Source organism: Saccostrea echinata, unplaced genomic scaffold (assembly GCF_033153115.1).
Source record: "Saccostrea echinata isolate AGI-Se365-2 ecotype Australia unplaced genomic scaffold, CSIRO_AGI_Sech_v1 ptg000014l, whole genome shotgun sequence".
Taxonomy (NCBI): Eukaryota; Metazoa; Mollusca; class Bivalvia; order Ostreida; family Ostreidae; genus Saccostrea; species Saccostrea echinata.
The window spans coordinates 13,392,227-13,410,046 of NW_026889763.1; the positions used below are offsets into that span (position 1 = coordinate 13,392,227).

The window sequence follows — 17,820 nt, forward strand, 5'->3', positions numbered from 1 at the left end:
TTACCGAGTGACCGAAATCACGTGCACATTTACAATAACCCCTTCCCAAGGTGAGAAACAACTGTCAAAGGTCTAGGTAAAGAAATTCTGTGTAAGAATTAAATTTTCAAAAATAATTAAAGACTTTGAAATTTGACAATTGCTGACCTTAATTAATGACAACATGCCACAGAGGCGACATATGGATGTACAGCACAGTGGTTGTACCATAGGCAGTTTGCAACTGGGTATGCCTCAAAGTCAGCTGGTTCGACAGTTAAACGTTAGTCAAAGCGTAACTAGGAGGTTAAAGGAAAGGTTCCAAAACACAAGGGGAGGGGTGTGTGCAACAAAGACTTCGCAGTGACAGGCCAAAAAGAACGACAGCTCATGTCTGCCGAAACCTTGAACAGGAAGTATAAGAATGATCATGGGTTGCAAATACCCACTCAGACGTTAAGAAATAGGATACCTGCAGCAAATCTGGATGTATGCAAGCCAGCATATCCGTCCACGTTTGACTGCAAGACATCACAATGCTCAACTTGAGTTTAGCAGGAACCATGAACATTGGCAAGTATGCCATTTGAGACCGATTCTGTTCACAGATGAATCCAAGTGTTGTGTGGACTTCCATGATGGTCGCATGAATTCGGGTATATTGTTGTTACCCTATTCTGTCGGTCCGTCTGTCACATTGTCTTCTTCCTAAAACTCCTCTTTTATTTTAAGCAGTAACCAATAAATCTTTTGGAATATGATAGGTGGTGTCTTGTAGATTTGCAATAAGGTTTTGAAATTTTCAATTTTACCCTAGAGGCAAAACGGGACCAAAAATGACGTTTTTACTACAAAACCTCGTTTCCAGAACTACTTTTACATTTAACATAGAAGACTAATCATCTTTTGGAACATGATTGGTGGTGAGCTCACACACACACCCTCACACACACACACACCCTCACACACACACCCTCACACACACCCTCACACACACACACACACACACACACACACACACACACACATATATATATATATATATATATATATATATATATATATATATATATATATATATATATATATATATATATATATATATATATATATATATATATATATATATATTTCCAAAAGTGTTTGAAACGTACGTGGTTTTTGTTTTGAAATGTATTCTTTATCACAAATAAAATAATTATTTTAATGGTGGCGTTATTTCAATAAACAGATGTATCCTGGTTTTGAAACGCTATTGAAATAATTATTTCAGTATTGAATGTTATAAATAATAGTGGTTGCAACTTAATTTAGCTTTTGAAATGCATTTTTAACCACTATTGAAATAATTATTCCAACAGTGCGCGTTATGTCAATAGTGGTTGCAACAGAACTTATGCATCACTGGATGATACACAATACAGCAACAATCTGAGGTTGGAAAATGGTAGCCATATGGGTCCTTTACAATTATCTGCACACATATAAATATAAAGGCGTGAAATAAAGTCTTCTACTATGCACCAGTAATTGTTTGATGGACTTTTTACAGATTCATGAACGGAACCAACATTTCATCCATATGACAAAAGTTTGGGTAAAGTAACTAACAGCAGACCTTTCCAAAACCTGATAAGGCCTAAGGTAATCTAGACTTCCTCAATGTTGATGTGTTCTGGTGGCCATGAATGATATAGAAATAAATGAACGATGTTCACTATAGTTAACTATTGTTACTTTAGTACATACTTATGCTTAAGTTAACATTTTAAAACTCTTCAACTGTTTTAGAGGTAATGAGATCAATATTTCATAAACTTTATACCAGTAAAGTAAATGTGCAAATAATAAATGAACATACAAGCAATTTTTCCTTTTGAAATGGAAAAATATCGTATGCTTAAAAGAATTAGAGAATGTGAAAAGTTGAATTCATTGCAAAAACATTATTAAAGAATAACCTTTGATTTACTTTAGAAAAAATAAAAATAATGTAAATAACTAGGGTAAAATAAGGTATTATGGAAATGCTTATTTCTCTCCAAATATCATTTAATGATCACTTCAAAGATATTGGGTATAATTTGTGACCTTTAACCCGTATACCAATAGACAATGTGAAAAACAACAAAGTTCAGGTGGGCAAACTTGCCCCCTCCAGTCACTGGAGCCTGTCAAAAAGTTGACAAGGGATATTCCTTAACGTTCTTAACCTATCACCAGTGTTAGTTTGTTTTATAGCCAAAGATGGTTTCAAAATGAATGCATGAAATATGTCCCCCAACCTTGGCACCACTTGGTGGTACCACTACAGCCCCATTTTGTTAGCGAGAAATGGTAGTCCTAGGGGTCCTTTACCTTTCCCTAGTAATGATTTAAACCACACTTCAAAGATAAGGGGTATAATAGCTGATTATCAACCCCGTATATCAATATATAATGAAAAAAAAAAGTTCGGGTTAGCTAATTTTCCCTTTCCCGGGAACCTTTAAAAAGTTGTAAAGGGATTCTCCCTAAGATCCTTAACCTTTCACTTGAGTTAGTTTGTTTTGAAAGCCAAAAAGGGTCATTACGCCTTTCTAAAAGGGTTATTACGCCTTTCTAAAAGGGGTTATTACGCTTTTCAAAAAGGCGTTATTACACTTTTTCAAAAGGCATAATTACGGCTTTCCAAAAGCCTTTATTATTCCTTTTGAAAAGCCATTATTATGCCTTTGACAGGCCCGTGCTTTTGAGGGGGGGGGGTGGGGGGGTGGCAGCCTCCCAAAAATTTGACAAGCAGACAAAAAACAAGAAATAAACCAAACCACCACCACCCACCACCCCCCGAAAAAAGCTAAACTGCCTAAACTCGAGGGGGATCTTTTTTCTAACTTTTCGGTAAAACTTTTTTTAAATGCAATGATTTGGCAGAGTTTAACCATACTGCTACAAAATGCCCAGGGATCAAGCAGCCAATCAATGAATTTTTTATATTTAAACTATAGCAAGACTATTCTCCAAAAAAGTGGGGTGGTGGAGCCCCCTCCCCCCTCGCACTCGTACTACCGGCCTGTTTGAAAAGGCGTTATATCCAAAAATGGAAAGGCGTTATTTTATATTAATAAATATATGAAAGATTGAATCAAAGCCAACTTAAATAATTTCAATATTCCTGCACATCTTGCAGAAAACTGTTTGCATGCGTATTTAGAGAAGTCAACACTCTTCTTGTGAAAATCCAGGATATAGGCAGAAGCAGCTTCGGGCTTTGCTAGCCATGTATTAGAAATTCATATCAGAATTTGAAAATATTTATAAAATAGCAGGCAAAATATTTGCATTGGTATAATGAGCAAGAAGCCTTCATCCAAATTTGTAAAATCCATGACCCTTGGAAGAGGTGTCTGGCATCAGATATGGACTAAGTTGGTTTAAGAAAATACGCAACGTACCTTGCCTACTAATAATTTTTCAAGATATTCTTTATTTAAGATTATAGTCGTAGACAAAAAATCAGCATGCATTACCAGGGATTTTGAAAAGGTATCAATTGATGATTGATTCATTGATTGTATGTTGTTTACGTCCCATTCGAGAATTTTTCACTCATATAGAGAGGTCACCATATACCGGTGAAGGGCTTCAAATTTTGACCTTTACTCGGCAGTGAGGGATCTTTATCGTGCCAACGCCTGCCGTTTTTCTCGGTTTTTAAGGTATCATCCGAAGGACCTGCAACTTTCACTTCGAAGTGCCGAGCGCAAGGCGAAGGAACAGTTGCTACCCATTTCTTATCGACTTATGTCAGTCGCGGCCGAGATTCGAACTCACGGCCTCCCAGTCACGAAGCTAGCGCTCTACCGACTGAGCTACCGTGAACGGTAATCAATTTATGAAAATTCTTGTATAATCCAAAGAAAATATACAAAAAATTACTGAACATATGCTAGTATTCTAGATGTTTTGCTTATCCAAACTTGTTTTTGAAGAAGTTTACAACAGCATATATATATAGACTTTAATAGCGATTCTCTGTAACCACTTAAACTTCTTTGCCACGCATGGTCACCGATTTTGATGAAACTTTGCCCATTATTACAACTTGACACCAGAAACATATATCAAATAAAATTTCGTTGCTATGTGTCTTGGTTGCCATGGTAACAACCAGAAAAGTTAGAAAAATTGAGCTTTTCAGCTACTTTGAATCTTTATTAAGCCTTAATAAAGACTAAGAAAAACAAACAAACCATTCTCACAAAAACCTGACACCTTGTTGCCACTTATGCTATAAAGAAACTTTTTAGAATTTATCTCTAAGAAAGTGGTAACCATGGGTACATTTGGAATACATTTTAGATGCTGAAAAATGCAGAAAAACGCTCAATATTCACTAATGATAGATGTTAAATGATCAAACTCAATCAACAACCGAAGAAAGAACAATAAAAATATTTGACCTTAAGAAATTAGGTATTGGCAATATTATTCTAAAAATAACTTTCATGGTTGCCATGGTAACACAGTGTAACCATGCAAAATATGTTGCTTAGATTGGGTTAATGCTACTATCTTCAGGAAAAACAATAAAATTCATGACTGGCACAAATACATCCCTAGGACCTTGCAACACCGAAAACATAAGAAAAATTGGGATTAATTGTTACTTTGGAGTGTAACCATGGAAACAATGTACCAGTTGTTTAAAGTGATATTTTTTTTTGCTGCCTTTGGAATTTACTTATCTTTTATTCAAGAAATATATTATTTGAATCACCTTGAATAGTACTTATCTGGTAGAACTAAAGTTGAATATCAAATATTGATAAAGTTTGTTGAAAAATACAACACTGTTGCTATGGTAACCAAGAAGGGAAAATGTTCGATTTTGTGAATTTTATATCAATATTAAACCCTATGTGCCAGTTTTTTGCATCCAGTTAGAGATTGGGTGGCAGTCAAAATTTAAAGTCAGGTTTATTGTTCATAATTTTCAATCATAAAAGTTTTGGGAATCTATATCCAAGGGTACGTATCCAAGGAAACAGAATATTTTTCAGATTTTTATGCATATTTTTTCGACTTATTTCCATAGCAACGCTCTATTTAAAGAATTGAATTTGAATTTTTTGAAATGTTAAAATTAGTGTCACATGAACGTCTTCAAAAATTGATCATTAGTTATATAGAAATATGCTTTTTAAAAAGATAGGATAAGACTAAAACACTAAGAGAGTAAATTTAAAATCCCTTTGTGGTATTAAAACCATGGCAACCATTGCTAACCTATAAGAAATATCATATTTCTTCCTTGGTATATGTTACAAGGATCTTTTGTCTATAATTTGCTTGCATTTCAACCTATATTTTTTTTTTATTCTTAAGTGTATGATTTTGTAAAATTAAATGAGCAAAATTATTACTTTTGAATTCTTTGTTTCCATAGTAACGTATGTAATAGTTGATTTACCAAACATGTTTATCATGCATTTAAGACATCAGGCCTTCAACTTTCAGAAACAATCATTGCTACTTGTTTGCTTTGCTGCAAACGTTAACTGTGGGACTCTGAGCATGTTGAAAAATGCCATTTTTCAAACTTTAGGACATGTTGCCATGGTAACCATGACATGTAGAAACCAATTTCTGCCTGATTTGAGTTTACGGTATCAAAGACTTTTATCATAGAGAGTTTGGAGAAATTCTGAGACTATGCGTGCCACAGCTTCTATATAAAAGTTCAAGTCGTTACAGAGAATGGCTCTTAAAATGTAATACACAGTTCCTTTATATATTTGAACTCTTCAACTCCAGGGAAAAAGGCAATGAAGTTCAAACTACGTTGCATATGTCCTTAACATTGAAAATATATTACATATTTAAAAATATTTTTTCCTGAAAATCTAATTACTATAGGTTTAAAATATTTTTGAGAAATTAGCCCTATATTTAATCGTAAAATTCATGACCCGAGAGTAAGATTACAGTCTACGGGATGGGCTAAGTTTGTCATGTATTTGAAAATAAAGGCGTAATAACACCTTTTAGAAAGGCGTAATAACGCCTTTTGGAAAGGCGTAATAATGTCTTTTGGAAAGGCGTAATAACGCCTTTTGAAAACGTTTAATAACGCCTTTTTGAAAGGCGTATTAATTCCTTTAAAAAAGGCGTAAAAACCCTTTCAGAAATGCGTAATTACGCCTTTTTGCGTTATTACACCTTTTTTGCGTTATTACGCCTTTTCGAAAAGGGTTATAACGCCTTTTAACTTTCTTTTTTTTTCCTTCATAGATTGATCCTGATAGGTTTTCGAATTTTCTAGCCAAGTCTCGGGAATAGATTGATTGATTGAAATTTGTTGTTTAACGTCCCATTCTCATATAGAGAAGTCATGTAATTGAAAATAAAAGGCGTGATAACGCCTTTTGGAAAGGCGTAATAACGCCTCTTGGAAAGGCGTAATAATACGAGGGGTGATCAAAAAGTTCGCCAACTAATTGAATAACTTCCATAAAAGAAATGAAATTAGGTTTTAGTGTTCATTATTTTTTAAAGTTGTCCTCTCCGATTTAAATGCACATCTGCCACAGTTCTGCCCATGCGCAAATCACGTGATACAGGCGGTCACGTGACATGCTCCGAAGCGTTCCGTTCACAAGATGTAAAAGATTTTTTCGAGTCTTATATTCCTTACCATGCAAGTTATTTTTTATAACAAGAAGAGTCAACTTGTCAAAAATGGCCAAATCTCGGCAATAGGATGGGTGGATAAGGATATCCTTTCCCGGAATGAGCATGGTGACCATCGCAACCCGAGTTTTTCGTCTTGGGAGCGTCGTTTATCCAATGTGGATATAAGGCATGGCGCCTTCTTATTATCATATCTGATATGATTAAATTCTAAAGTAAACGATATTTTAGGGATTTAATAACTGTATTATTGTTAAGATATTCAACTATTTTTCTAACTGTAACTTGGCGGTCTTTCATATCAAATTGCTCAACTGTGGACACATCTCTTCCCCAGCTTGCTTTCACTGGGCAAGAGAACAAACATCATTTTTAACCATCTCCCTTCTTTCACTATAACAATCAATCCAATTAATGATTAAACTCCTGGCAAGTCTTTTGTCTTCATAAACTTTGTACAAAGTATTATATGCTATTGCAAAGGAATTTCCAAGATACACATTAAACTTTACAGCAGTTCGTTGCTCGAGTACTACTGAGTCAATCATTTTTTGTCACAAGTAACCTACCTAATGACGTCATTTTCACATTGTGACGTCACAAACATGGATCAAAACATTACATAAAACTGCTATATATAGAACACATGTATGAGTATATGTGTGCCAAATTTCATTCTGATCTGAATTGTGGTTTTGAAAATATAGAGATAGTTCGCGAACTTTTTGATCACCCCTCGTATCTTTTGGAAAGGCGTGATAAAGCTTTTTGAAAAGGCGTAATAAAGCCTTTTGAAAAGGCGTTATAACCCTTTTGGAAAAGCGTAATAACCCTTTTAGAAAGGTGTAATAACGCCTGTTGGAAAGGTGTAACAAAGCCTTTTAGAAAGACGCAATAACGCCCTTTGAAAAGGCGTAATAATGTTTTTGTGGAGGAAAGGCGAAATAACGCCTTTTGAAAATGCGTAATAACGCCTTTTTTAAAGGCGTATTAACACCTTTTAAAAAGGCGTAATAACGCCTTTTAGAAACGCGTAATATCGCTTTTTTGCGTTATTTCGCCTTTTTGCGTTATTACGCCTTTTCGAAAAGCCTTATAACGCCTTTTGAATTTTTTTTTTCATAGATTGATCCTAATAAGGCTATCGTGTTTTATAGCCAAGTCTCGGGAATAGATTGATTGATAGATTGTATGTTGTTTAACGTCCTTTTCGAGAATTTTTCACTCATATAGAGAGGTCAACATAAAGCTGTAAAGGGCTTCAAATTTTGACATTTACTCGACACTCAGGTCCATTGAGCAGTAAGGGATCTTTATCGTGCCAACGCCTGCCGTGACACGGGGCGTCGGTTTTTAAGGTCTCATCCGAAGGACCCGCAACTTTCACTTCAAAGTGCCGAGCGCATGGCGAAGGAACAGTTGCTACCCATTTTTTGACTTAGGTCAATCGCGGCCGTGATTCGAACTCACGACCTCCCGATCACGGAGCGAGCGCTCTACCGACTGAGCTACCGTGAACAGTCTCCCGGGAATAGAAAACACACAACTCGTTGGATTAAATTAGTATTCAACAACAAACCATGGAAGATGCTATAGGTTTGACTATAGTCAGTTTCACTTTTTTTGGCGTTTTTATCTCTTGACTGGCCTTCTGCTGCTTGTCAGGCGATCTATCTATAGACTGAATATGCCATTCCAATCTCTGTAGTATTATGACATCATCAGGATTACAGCTTAGTTCATAACTTTTGTAATTATTCTTTTCATCTTTTGTCTTTGAACCTCTAGTATAAGGTAATAAAACAGTAATCGAATGCGTAATCTGGCAATAAAACAGGATGTATTTCTCTCGGTACTGGGGACAGCACATTTTGTTAAGTTGACCTCAACCGTTGGCTTCGGACAATAATATAATTTATATAGTTTACGCTATGAAAGCCGGATTTATCAAATACATAAACTAATTTACTCATTTCCGTGACTTAATTCCGCATGCCATACAAAAGAGTGCTCTGTCGTGATGGTTTGTCATGAGTCATCAGTATTTTATCTTAAAATATCAAATATAGAATGAAATTACGTAACTTTGTAGGCTTAATTTCCTGAAAATAAAATCGTTCTACATCAAACTTTTCAAAGGATTTTTGCTTTTAATTATACTTTACAACTTTTTGTAAATATACTTGCTTTAATGTAAAAAAAAAAAAATCCAAAAAAATCCACTTTCGGTTTAGCTTTCAGGTTCCTGGTTACGTTGTTGCAATACTATAGTATAGAAGTGTATTTGTCACCTTAGATTAAACAGCAGTGACAGGAATGGCAGCTGCAAAACTGTTCAAGTAAATATTCATCTTTATTTATTATATAGGGCGTTGTCTTTGCTTTGTTTGCTATTTAATTTTGAGTTTTACTGTTACTTAGCATGTTCATACATGGATTTGGCGCCTACATAAAGTGGAATAAGTTAAGGTTTAGAGAAAAAAAATCAATTAATACAGAATATAAAATATAATCGACACAGCAAAGTCTTATTTTTGATACTTTTGTCAAATTTCTGCAAAAAAAAAAGTCAAAAGAAAGATCTAATTTCATCTCACACTGTTTTTAATGGATCACAAAACTGTCATGAGAACTGTTCATTAATGCGATGATGTTGGTTTCTGTGAATGTTGAGTACACTATGTTAAAAGTACTTAAGTTTACTGATAAAAATTACACAAAACATGCTGAATTTATAGGTTATTAATCTATAATATAAAACGAAGGTCTTTTCAGAGAAGTTCCTAAATTTAGCACATAGTTTATCCTTAGAATAGACTCATTTGGTAAAATGTATTCTTTCCGAGAATCACTACCAAAGATCGTAGTGGTATAATATTATAAATACATCTTACGAGTAAATGTTATATGTATTCTAGTGATAAACATTCATGTCATACACAGTCAAGGTATTATTAGGCATATTACAGAACCATTAAAAGATTTTATTCTCATAAAACACAATTATTATGGAATATATTGTCTTAACAGACAGATAGATGATAATCAAAACAAATATGTGAAGAGACTGGCAGATACAGTGGCGATCAGAAGTGTGTCAGCATGGCCAGAGAATCGCCCTGATATTACGACGATGGTGGAATGGGTGAAGGCTGTAAGTCAATCTGATCAACAGGGATCTGATATTGATTACTTCCTCTGTGGCACAAACTGTGTATCTGGTAGATACACATGTAATGAAAATAAATAAGTTATGACTGAAAAGGACAGTATCTCTAGTTACTTTAAATAAATGTAGATAAATTATAGTCACAGATTAGCAGTAAGTACTGAAGGATGGAATTTGTTTGTTTCAATTCTTCAAGTCACGTCAACTAATAAAGGTTTACCCAACTTGAAAAAAATTTTACTCTTGAATTACATTTTAAAAAATCTCTAGCAACATTTATTGTTAATCAATAGGGATTTGAGAAAATAGGTGCCACAACAGAGTTAGCTGAAATTGGAGAGCAGACATTACCAGATGGATCTAAGCTTCCCCTCCCACCAATTCTTCTTGGAACCCTGGGAAAAGACCCCAAAAAGAAGACACTACTGGTGTATGGTCATCTGGATGTACAGCCAGCTAAAAAAGTATTTTTCATATTTTTCACCTAACACAATTTTCTTAAGTTATTTTAAAATAAATGGAAGGGTTTCTCTTGTATATACGAGGGGTTATCAAAAAGTTCGTGGACTAGCGCCATAAAAATAAAACCGCTATATGTACATCAATGAATTTTTAAACAATTAATAAGCATCATCTTTTCTAACTGTAAAATAAACTATAAATCATAAGTTTTATTTTTTTAGTGAATCGTTAATGTTTTTGTAAGCAATGATATGTCCAGGCGGCGCAACCTCGAAAAGAACGTATTTTACACCTGAGTGTAACTTAGAAAAACTCTATCTTAAATGAGCATTTGGCATCCGAAAATCCCATTATTTCACTCAAGTGATATGGCACAATTTTTTCGTAAAAGTTGCAAGTTTTACTTCATTCTGTACATTCAATGAAATTTTATCGTAAATTTTATTTTGAATGTCCAAACAAAAAAGGGGTTAAAAATAACGTCGAAAGGGGGTAGGGTATCATTTTACAACATTCTATAAGGTTTCAGACCCTGGAAAACCTGGCATAGCCTTAGAAAATGTTTAACAGGTTACAGAAAAATAAAATTCATCCAAAATACTTGTTTTTAAATACCAAAAGAGATTCAGCAAGAAAAGAAACACACGGTTAATATCGATTTGTAGCCAGGGTGTCCAAAGTCAGCCACATCGAAAAGTGACGTTGATCATTGGTTGACATTGAACGCCGACGAGAAAAATTATGTGGCAAAATCAAGAGAGGATCTTTTCCTACGTATTGATTTAATAATTACAATATTAATGCATTGAAATCAGGAGTTCATGACATTGTAAATTCATATAAACTTGACGGATTTAGGTCTTTACTTTACTCCAGAGAATCTCATCAAGATATGTGTATTGAGGCAGAAGGAGCGTGCATTGAGAATTAATGACGTTGTCGGACGTCATGAAACTAAACGGCGACAGCGCCGGGTGATCATATAATTCCCTTTTTATTTAATGATAGTTTGGCAAATAATCAACATATCAAGCTGAAATTTTCAACACTTCTTCAAATTTTGTTGTTTTATGTTCCCTATAAATTTTGTAATCAACGACTACATAGTATTAATTTTATCGCATCAGTCCACGAACTTTTTGATAACCCCTCGTATACATCATCCCTAGTTATAGGTTATATGCGACCTCTCCTGGTGTTTCTTGGGGGTGATAACACGTATGAAATATGTGATTTTCAATGATAAAAAATGTTTTATATTTCCTCTGGGATTTTTTTTCTGTTTAGGAGGATGGCTGGAACACAGATCCTTTCGTATTGACAGAAATTGATGGAAAGTTGTATGGAAGAGGTAGTACGGATGATAAGGTATGTACAGTTGCAGACACTGGACCTTTTATAAACTTCTGCTGTCTACTGTCCACTCTGGTAGACAACCTTGACATTATCATGACTGGTAAATTTAATAGTATTGAGTAGACAAGGCAGATTAAGTTGGGTTTGTTGTACAACTTTTACTCTTTTCTGAAATGTTTTATTTTCTTTTGAAATGTTGTTGGATGCAGATTGCATTCCTAAAAGTAGAGAAACCAATTTAAAAATTATTAAACTATTGTATAAGCATATTAGGAGGCACATTACTAAATGATATACCTGATGCAGCTTTGACAGTATAAATGTCTTGTAGGGACCTGTACTGGCTTGGATGAACTGTATTGAAGCCATGCAGGAAATTGGAATGGAAATTCCAATCAACCTCAAGGTACGGGAACAAGTTAACCAAAACCTTGTTAATCAAAATAAATGTATTTGAAATTATTGTCTCCATGTTTAGAGCACTTTTTTATATATATTTTAAAACCATTCCGTTTTTAGGAATTGAACTTTTAGGAACTTTGTCCAAGAATAGGTTTATGACATATAAGGCAGTAACACTTTGTATCTTATTTTGAAAATGCATATATCTTTTTCTCCATCTTAAGACTTTTAGTTATCTATAAAACTCTCTTATTTATTATATTATTAATTATTATAAGCTCAAACATCATTGTCCATTTATGGTGCGACATACATGTATAGATACATACTTGTTTACAGTTCATATTTGAGGGAATGGAGGAAACGGGATCAGAAGGTCTTGACGATTTTGTCCTCTCCAAGAAAGATATATTCCTTAAGGTAATACACCGGAAATTGTTTCCAACAAAGTGATATTAAAAGCACTGAGTACGGACTTAGTACACCGTACTGCTCTGCATTGTAGGATGTAGACTTTGTATGCATCTCTGACAACTACTGGCTGGGGAAGAAAAAGCCATGCTTGACCTATGGTTTAAGGTAGGCTAGAAAAATTGTTCTCTTTATAATCAGATTACGAAGAAACATGTTCTGCAATGGATCAGAAAGTTCGCGAACTAATTGAATAACTTCCCTAAAAGAAATAAAATGAGGTTTTAGTGTTCATTATTTTTTAAAGAAGTCCTTTCCGATTTTAATGCACATCTGCCATTGTTCTGCCCATGCGCGAATCACGTGATCCAGGCGGTCACGTGACATGCTCCGTAGCGGTCTGTTCACAGAAGCTGAAAGATTTTTCCGAGTCAAAACTACAGATTTCATACCATGCAAATTATTTTTTTTATGACAATAACAGTCCATCTGTCAGAAATGACCAAATCTCGGCAATAGGATGGGTGGATAAGGATATCCCTTCCCTGAATTAGCGTGGTGACCATCACAACCCGAGTCATCTGTCTCGGGAGCGTCGTTTATCCAATGTGGATAAAGTATGGGCGCCTTCTTTTTTCATATCTCATATGTTTAAAGTCTAAAGTAAACAATATTTCAGGGATTTGATAATTACAAACTGTATATTATTGTTAAGATATTCAACTACTTTTCTAATTGTAACTTGGTGATCTTTATAACAAGTTGCTCAACTAAAGACACATCTTTTCCCCGGCTTGCCTTCGCTGGGCAACAGAACAAACATCATTTTCAACCATCTCCCTCTTTTCACTAAAACAATCAATCCAATTAATGATTTAACTTCTGGAAAGTCTTTTGTCTTCATAAACCTTGTACAAATTATCATATTCTACTGCAAAGAAATTTTCAAGATAAACGTTAAACTTTACAGCCAATCGTTGCTCGAGTACGACTGAGTCACAAGTCACTTAAATATTGACGTCATTTTCACATTGTGACGTCACAAACAAGGAGCAAAACACTATATAACATCTGCTATTTATAGAACATGTGTATGACTATAATTTCATTCCGACCTCAATAGTGGTTTAGTATATAGAGATAGTTCGCAAACTTGTTGATCACCCCTCGTAGTAGACTGTTTTGTTCAATAAATTCATTCACATTGTGTGATATAGATTCAGATGCATGTAGATTAATTTTTGGAAATGCGGTAAAGTTTTATTTCACCTTAACGCGTAAACGTACTTACGCTGTGCATTATTTCATATACATGTTATTAAATTATCATACGATAATTTGATTGTTTTTTTTTTCTACAGAGGAATCTGCTATTTCTTCCTGGAAGTAGAATGTTCCACCAAAGACCTTCACTCTGGTGTGTTTGGGGGCACAGTGTGAGTCAAACATTTTATAACACATTTACCTGTTTGAGCTGTAAATATCTTTGGTATTATATTGTTGATATGCTGATTTCCTGTTGAATTAAAAAAAACGAATTGTGTGGATAATTCAAAATTATGTAATGACCCCCCCCCCACCCCCCACTGCCGACAAAGTTTGACAATTCATACTTCTACTCCGGGGTCATATATTCATGCAAACAAAAGTCGGGATGAAAAACCCAGTAGACTGAATAAATCCATTTTTTCAGCTCGGCTTCAATTTACATGGATTTACATATGTATTTACCTATTTGATTTGTGTTTGATCTACAGACATGAAGGAATGGCTGATCTCATTGCACTCCTTAGCACGCTGGTAGATAGTAAAGGCCACATCCTGATTCCGGGGATATACGACTCGGTGGCCAAACTGACAGAGGAGGAAAAGAAAATGTATGAACCCATTGATTTTGATCCTGTAAGTGGAAACTCTAAAAAACTGCTTTAAAAAATCTTTTTTTTAAATTATTAACTTTTATTCATGTTTTAAGTAGAACATCAGTATAGGAAATTCAGCCAGCTGACAGGTTAGGCATATCAGAAAATATCCATGATAGATATCTTTTTAGTGAAATATATGGAGATAACGAACAGTATTCAAGCTCAAAAAGTCCATTAAACATTACAAAATAGGTGCAGAGCAAACACGGACCTCCCAAACATCAGAGGCGGGATCCAGGTGCCATGGAGGAGTGAGCATCCCCTGCCAACCGGTCACACCCGCCGTGTGCTCCTTTGCATGATCGGGAAATAACGGAAAAATCCGTCGACAATTCAGTATGTAAATAATGGTCTAACAATTAGTATGAAAAACGTCAGTCAGCATTTGACTCAATGATAAATTGTATTTGCTGACAAGGTCATTGTATCGACCATAGAACTTACGAAATGATGACTTTAAACGAGACTGCTGAAATTCTTGTTTCATCAACTTGTTTGTCAATAATTTACCTCGTTTTAAAAATTGTACATACGTAGACCGTGCTCTTGCGTATCGAATCAACTGAGAGTGTAATATGTAAAGACAAAAATTGTGTAATCAGAAGTCATAAGTAATTATATTAGTAGGAGTTCACACTATTTGCATTTGTATGTATTTGCATGAGTGTATCCATCTTACATTTGAAGCATAAGCTGTATTACCATTGTACAAGTATAAAATAATTCTTTTATAGGAGGAGTATAAATGTGTTATATACATGTATATAGGAGTATAACTTTTACATCTGAAGAAGGAGTATCAAATAATTATAATGCATTTGTAGTGTAAAAGGACTATAACTACCCCGGTATTACAATTGTAGGAGGAGTGATAGATTGCTGTATTAGCTATTTAGGTAGCATATAACAGTATTACATTTGCAGAAAGAGTAAGGAACACCTGTTTTACTTTTGTAGGAGTATAGGATAACTGTAATTGCATTTGTAGGATATAAAAAAAACTGCATTAAAATGAGTAAAAATAACTCTATAACTTTTAAAGAAGAAGTATAAGATTTGTAGGAGTACACGATAACTGATCACATTGAGTGTAAAGAAAATGTATTACATTTGTAGGATGAGTATAAGAAGGATGTAGGAGTGACAAAGTTAATCCACAGTAAAAAGGAAGATATTTTAATGCATCGTTGGAGATACCCCTCACTGTCCATACATGGTAGGGTATTTGCAGCTTTAACCCCTCCCCTCCATCCACATAGGAAATTTTAATCTTTTTTGTAAAAATAAAAAGTACAATGGTTATGTTGGAAAATTTCACAGACATAAAAAGTCAAATTAAGAACCACACATTTTTTATGTAAAACTTATCATTAGGATGGGAAAAAGTATCTTTGTTTTCCTCATGTCCATCTTACTTTATTTTATTCAGGGATTGAGGGAGCTTTCAGCGAAGCTGGAGCTAAAACAGTGATTCCTAAGAAAGTGACTGGAAAGTTCTCCATTCGTCTAGTCCCAGACCAAAATCAAGACGAAATAGAAAAACTTGTCAACACTCATATACAGAAGACATTCAGTGAGAGAAATAGTCCAAACAAAATTAAGTAAGAATGTAAAATGACACTGATAAAATTGATATAGGTTTACATTGTTTTTGACTGCAGGAAAACTGAGTACAAATCTTACCTTCACAACAGCAATACTTCTTTGAAGGAATGACCTGAAGTAAAAGAATTCTTTATCAAGTTAATTATGACCTAAAGTACATGATTAACTTGATAAAGAATTCTTTTACACTTCAAGAAAAGTAATGCAATTTTTTTTTTCTCACTCTCTCCAGGATAAATTGTATTGGAGCAAAGCCATGGGTCAGTGATTTTAATGATCCAAACTATATTGCTGGAAGAAAAGCAATGAAAACAGGTATTTTCCCAGTCAGGAAATCAGAGCATAGTTCCTTTATGTAAGGGATTTTAATAGCCAATGTTTTGAATTTCGTATTTTCAGTGCTTTTATTTGCATGACCTTGCATTTTCCACATATATTGTTTGGACTCTGAATATTATATACTTTTTTCTGTATTTTATATGACACAATGATTCTATATTTATTGCAGTGTTTGGAGTTGAACCAGACTTAACGAGGGAAGGAGGAAGTATTCCGGTGACCTTGACCTTTCAAGAGGCCACGGGAAAGAATGTGATGCTTCTGCCCATAGGGGCATGTGATGATGGCGCTCACTCCCAGAACGAGAAAATAGACAGATCAAACTACATCAAGGGGGTAGGTTTAAACTTAAAGAAGAATGCAAATGAACTTCATTTCAACAGACGCATACCAATACTTTGAAAATAGTTTTTGTTGATTATAAATGTGTTTTGGGAAGGAAAGACCTAGTGAAATCACCAGATATGTAGATACAGGTATATCAGAAATATGTATTCTTAAGGAAGAATACTACTTTAATACTTTAATTTGCCTTTTAATCCCCATGATGTTATTAAGGTCTGTTATTTTGTAGACCAAAGTTCTGGGAGCCTACATGATGGAACTGGCCGCCTTATAGGGAAGAAAATCTCAACACTTAATACAAAAAAAATCATTTCTGATATCATATAGTGTCGTGAAAATTAACCAGAAATTGATTTATGCACCTGGAAAAAAATTATTCATCACTGTATTTAAACCAGACTGAGAGTGTTCTCGTACATGTATGTTTTTTTTTTTTACATGAAACAAAATTACATTTTTATTTATTGTAAATACACATATTAAGAATTATGTCGTTTGTCTCAGATTGTCTTATGAAGTTAATTACATGTAACAAGAGTGAATTTTATGTTTTCTTTATATCGATATTTTTACGATAAATCTATATTTTTTTGTTGGAAAGAATTTTCTGGGTTTTTTTTTTATCTGTTCACGCTTGATGTAATACTTTAATTTAGCAATACTTTTTTGCCAGCTAAGATATAATTATCTATATATTCTCATTTTCTTCTATCTTTAAATATGCATTATGGCGACTTAACAAGGATTTCTTGTTCTATAGGTTCTACAAGCATCTTTATAGATTTGACGTCACTTTTATCAGATGATGTAATAGTGCACCAATAGTAAACAATCCTTCTTTGGGGTATTATTTTTATTTGGTTTTTATTTAAGTACTCTCACTTGTTATATTTGTAGAGAGCGGGAATAATATCAGCATATTTCCCAATATCAATTCTGTTATAATTATTATTTGTGTGTTTGTAATTTTGTCTACTTGTCAATAAAATTTTGTTAAAATAACAATCTCTAGAGGCAGTATATGTATTTATTTAAACAATATTAAATTATGAATAAGATAAGACAAAGATAGTTAAAGAAAGATAAATTATTGGAAGTCAGAATCGGTCATAGGTCTGAGTAACTGTAACAATGAATCATCCTGGGAGTTATTTC

At 34.1% G+C, this 17,820-nt stretch overlaps 1 protein-coding gene across 1 annotated transcript; it reads left to right on the top strand.

Moving 5' to 3' along the window:
- Positions 1-8,927: 8,927 nt before the first annotated feature.
- LOC133186782 (cytosolic non-specific dipeptidase-like) lies at positions 8,928-17,121 on the top strand. The gene is made up of 14 exons (XM_061322088.1): positions 8,928-8,990; positions 9,682-9,805; positions 10,114-10,284; positions 11,570-11,650; positions 11,970-12,044; positions 12,380-12,460; positions 12,546-12,619; positions 13,813-13,887; positions 14,209-14,353; positions 15,493-15,592; positions 15,806-15,977; positions 16,214-16,296; positions 16,490-16,656; positions 16,895-17,121. Exons 1-14 carry the CDS (start codon positions 8,968-8,970, stop codon positions 16,937-16,939), a joined length of 1,416 nt encoding a protein of 471 aa, XP_061178072.1. The 5' UTR covers positions 8,928-8,967; the 3' UTR covers positions 16,940-17,121.
- The last annotated feature ends 699 nt before the right edge of the window (positions 17,122-17,820 follow it).

Coding starts and splice junctions, on each gene's coding strand:
- LOC133186782 (XM_061322088.1), top strand. CDS start 8,968: ATGGCAGCTGCAAAACTGTTCAA. Junction 10,285..11,569: donor ATGTACAGCCAGCTAAAAAA/GTATTTTTCATA, acceptor TTTTCTGTTTAG/GAGGATGGCTGGAACACAGA. Junction 15,593..15,805: donor CCCCTCACTGTCCATACATG/GTAGGGTATTTG, acceptor TATTTTATTCAG/GGATTGAGGGAGCTTTCAGC.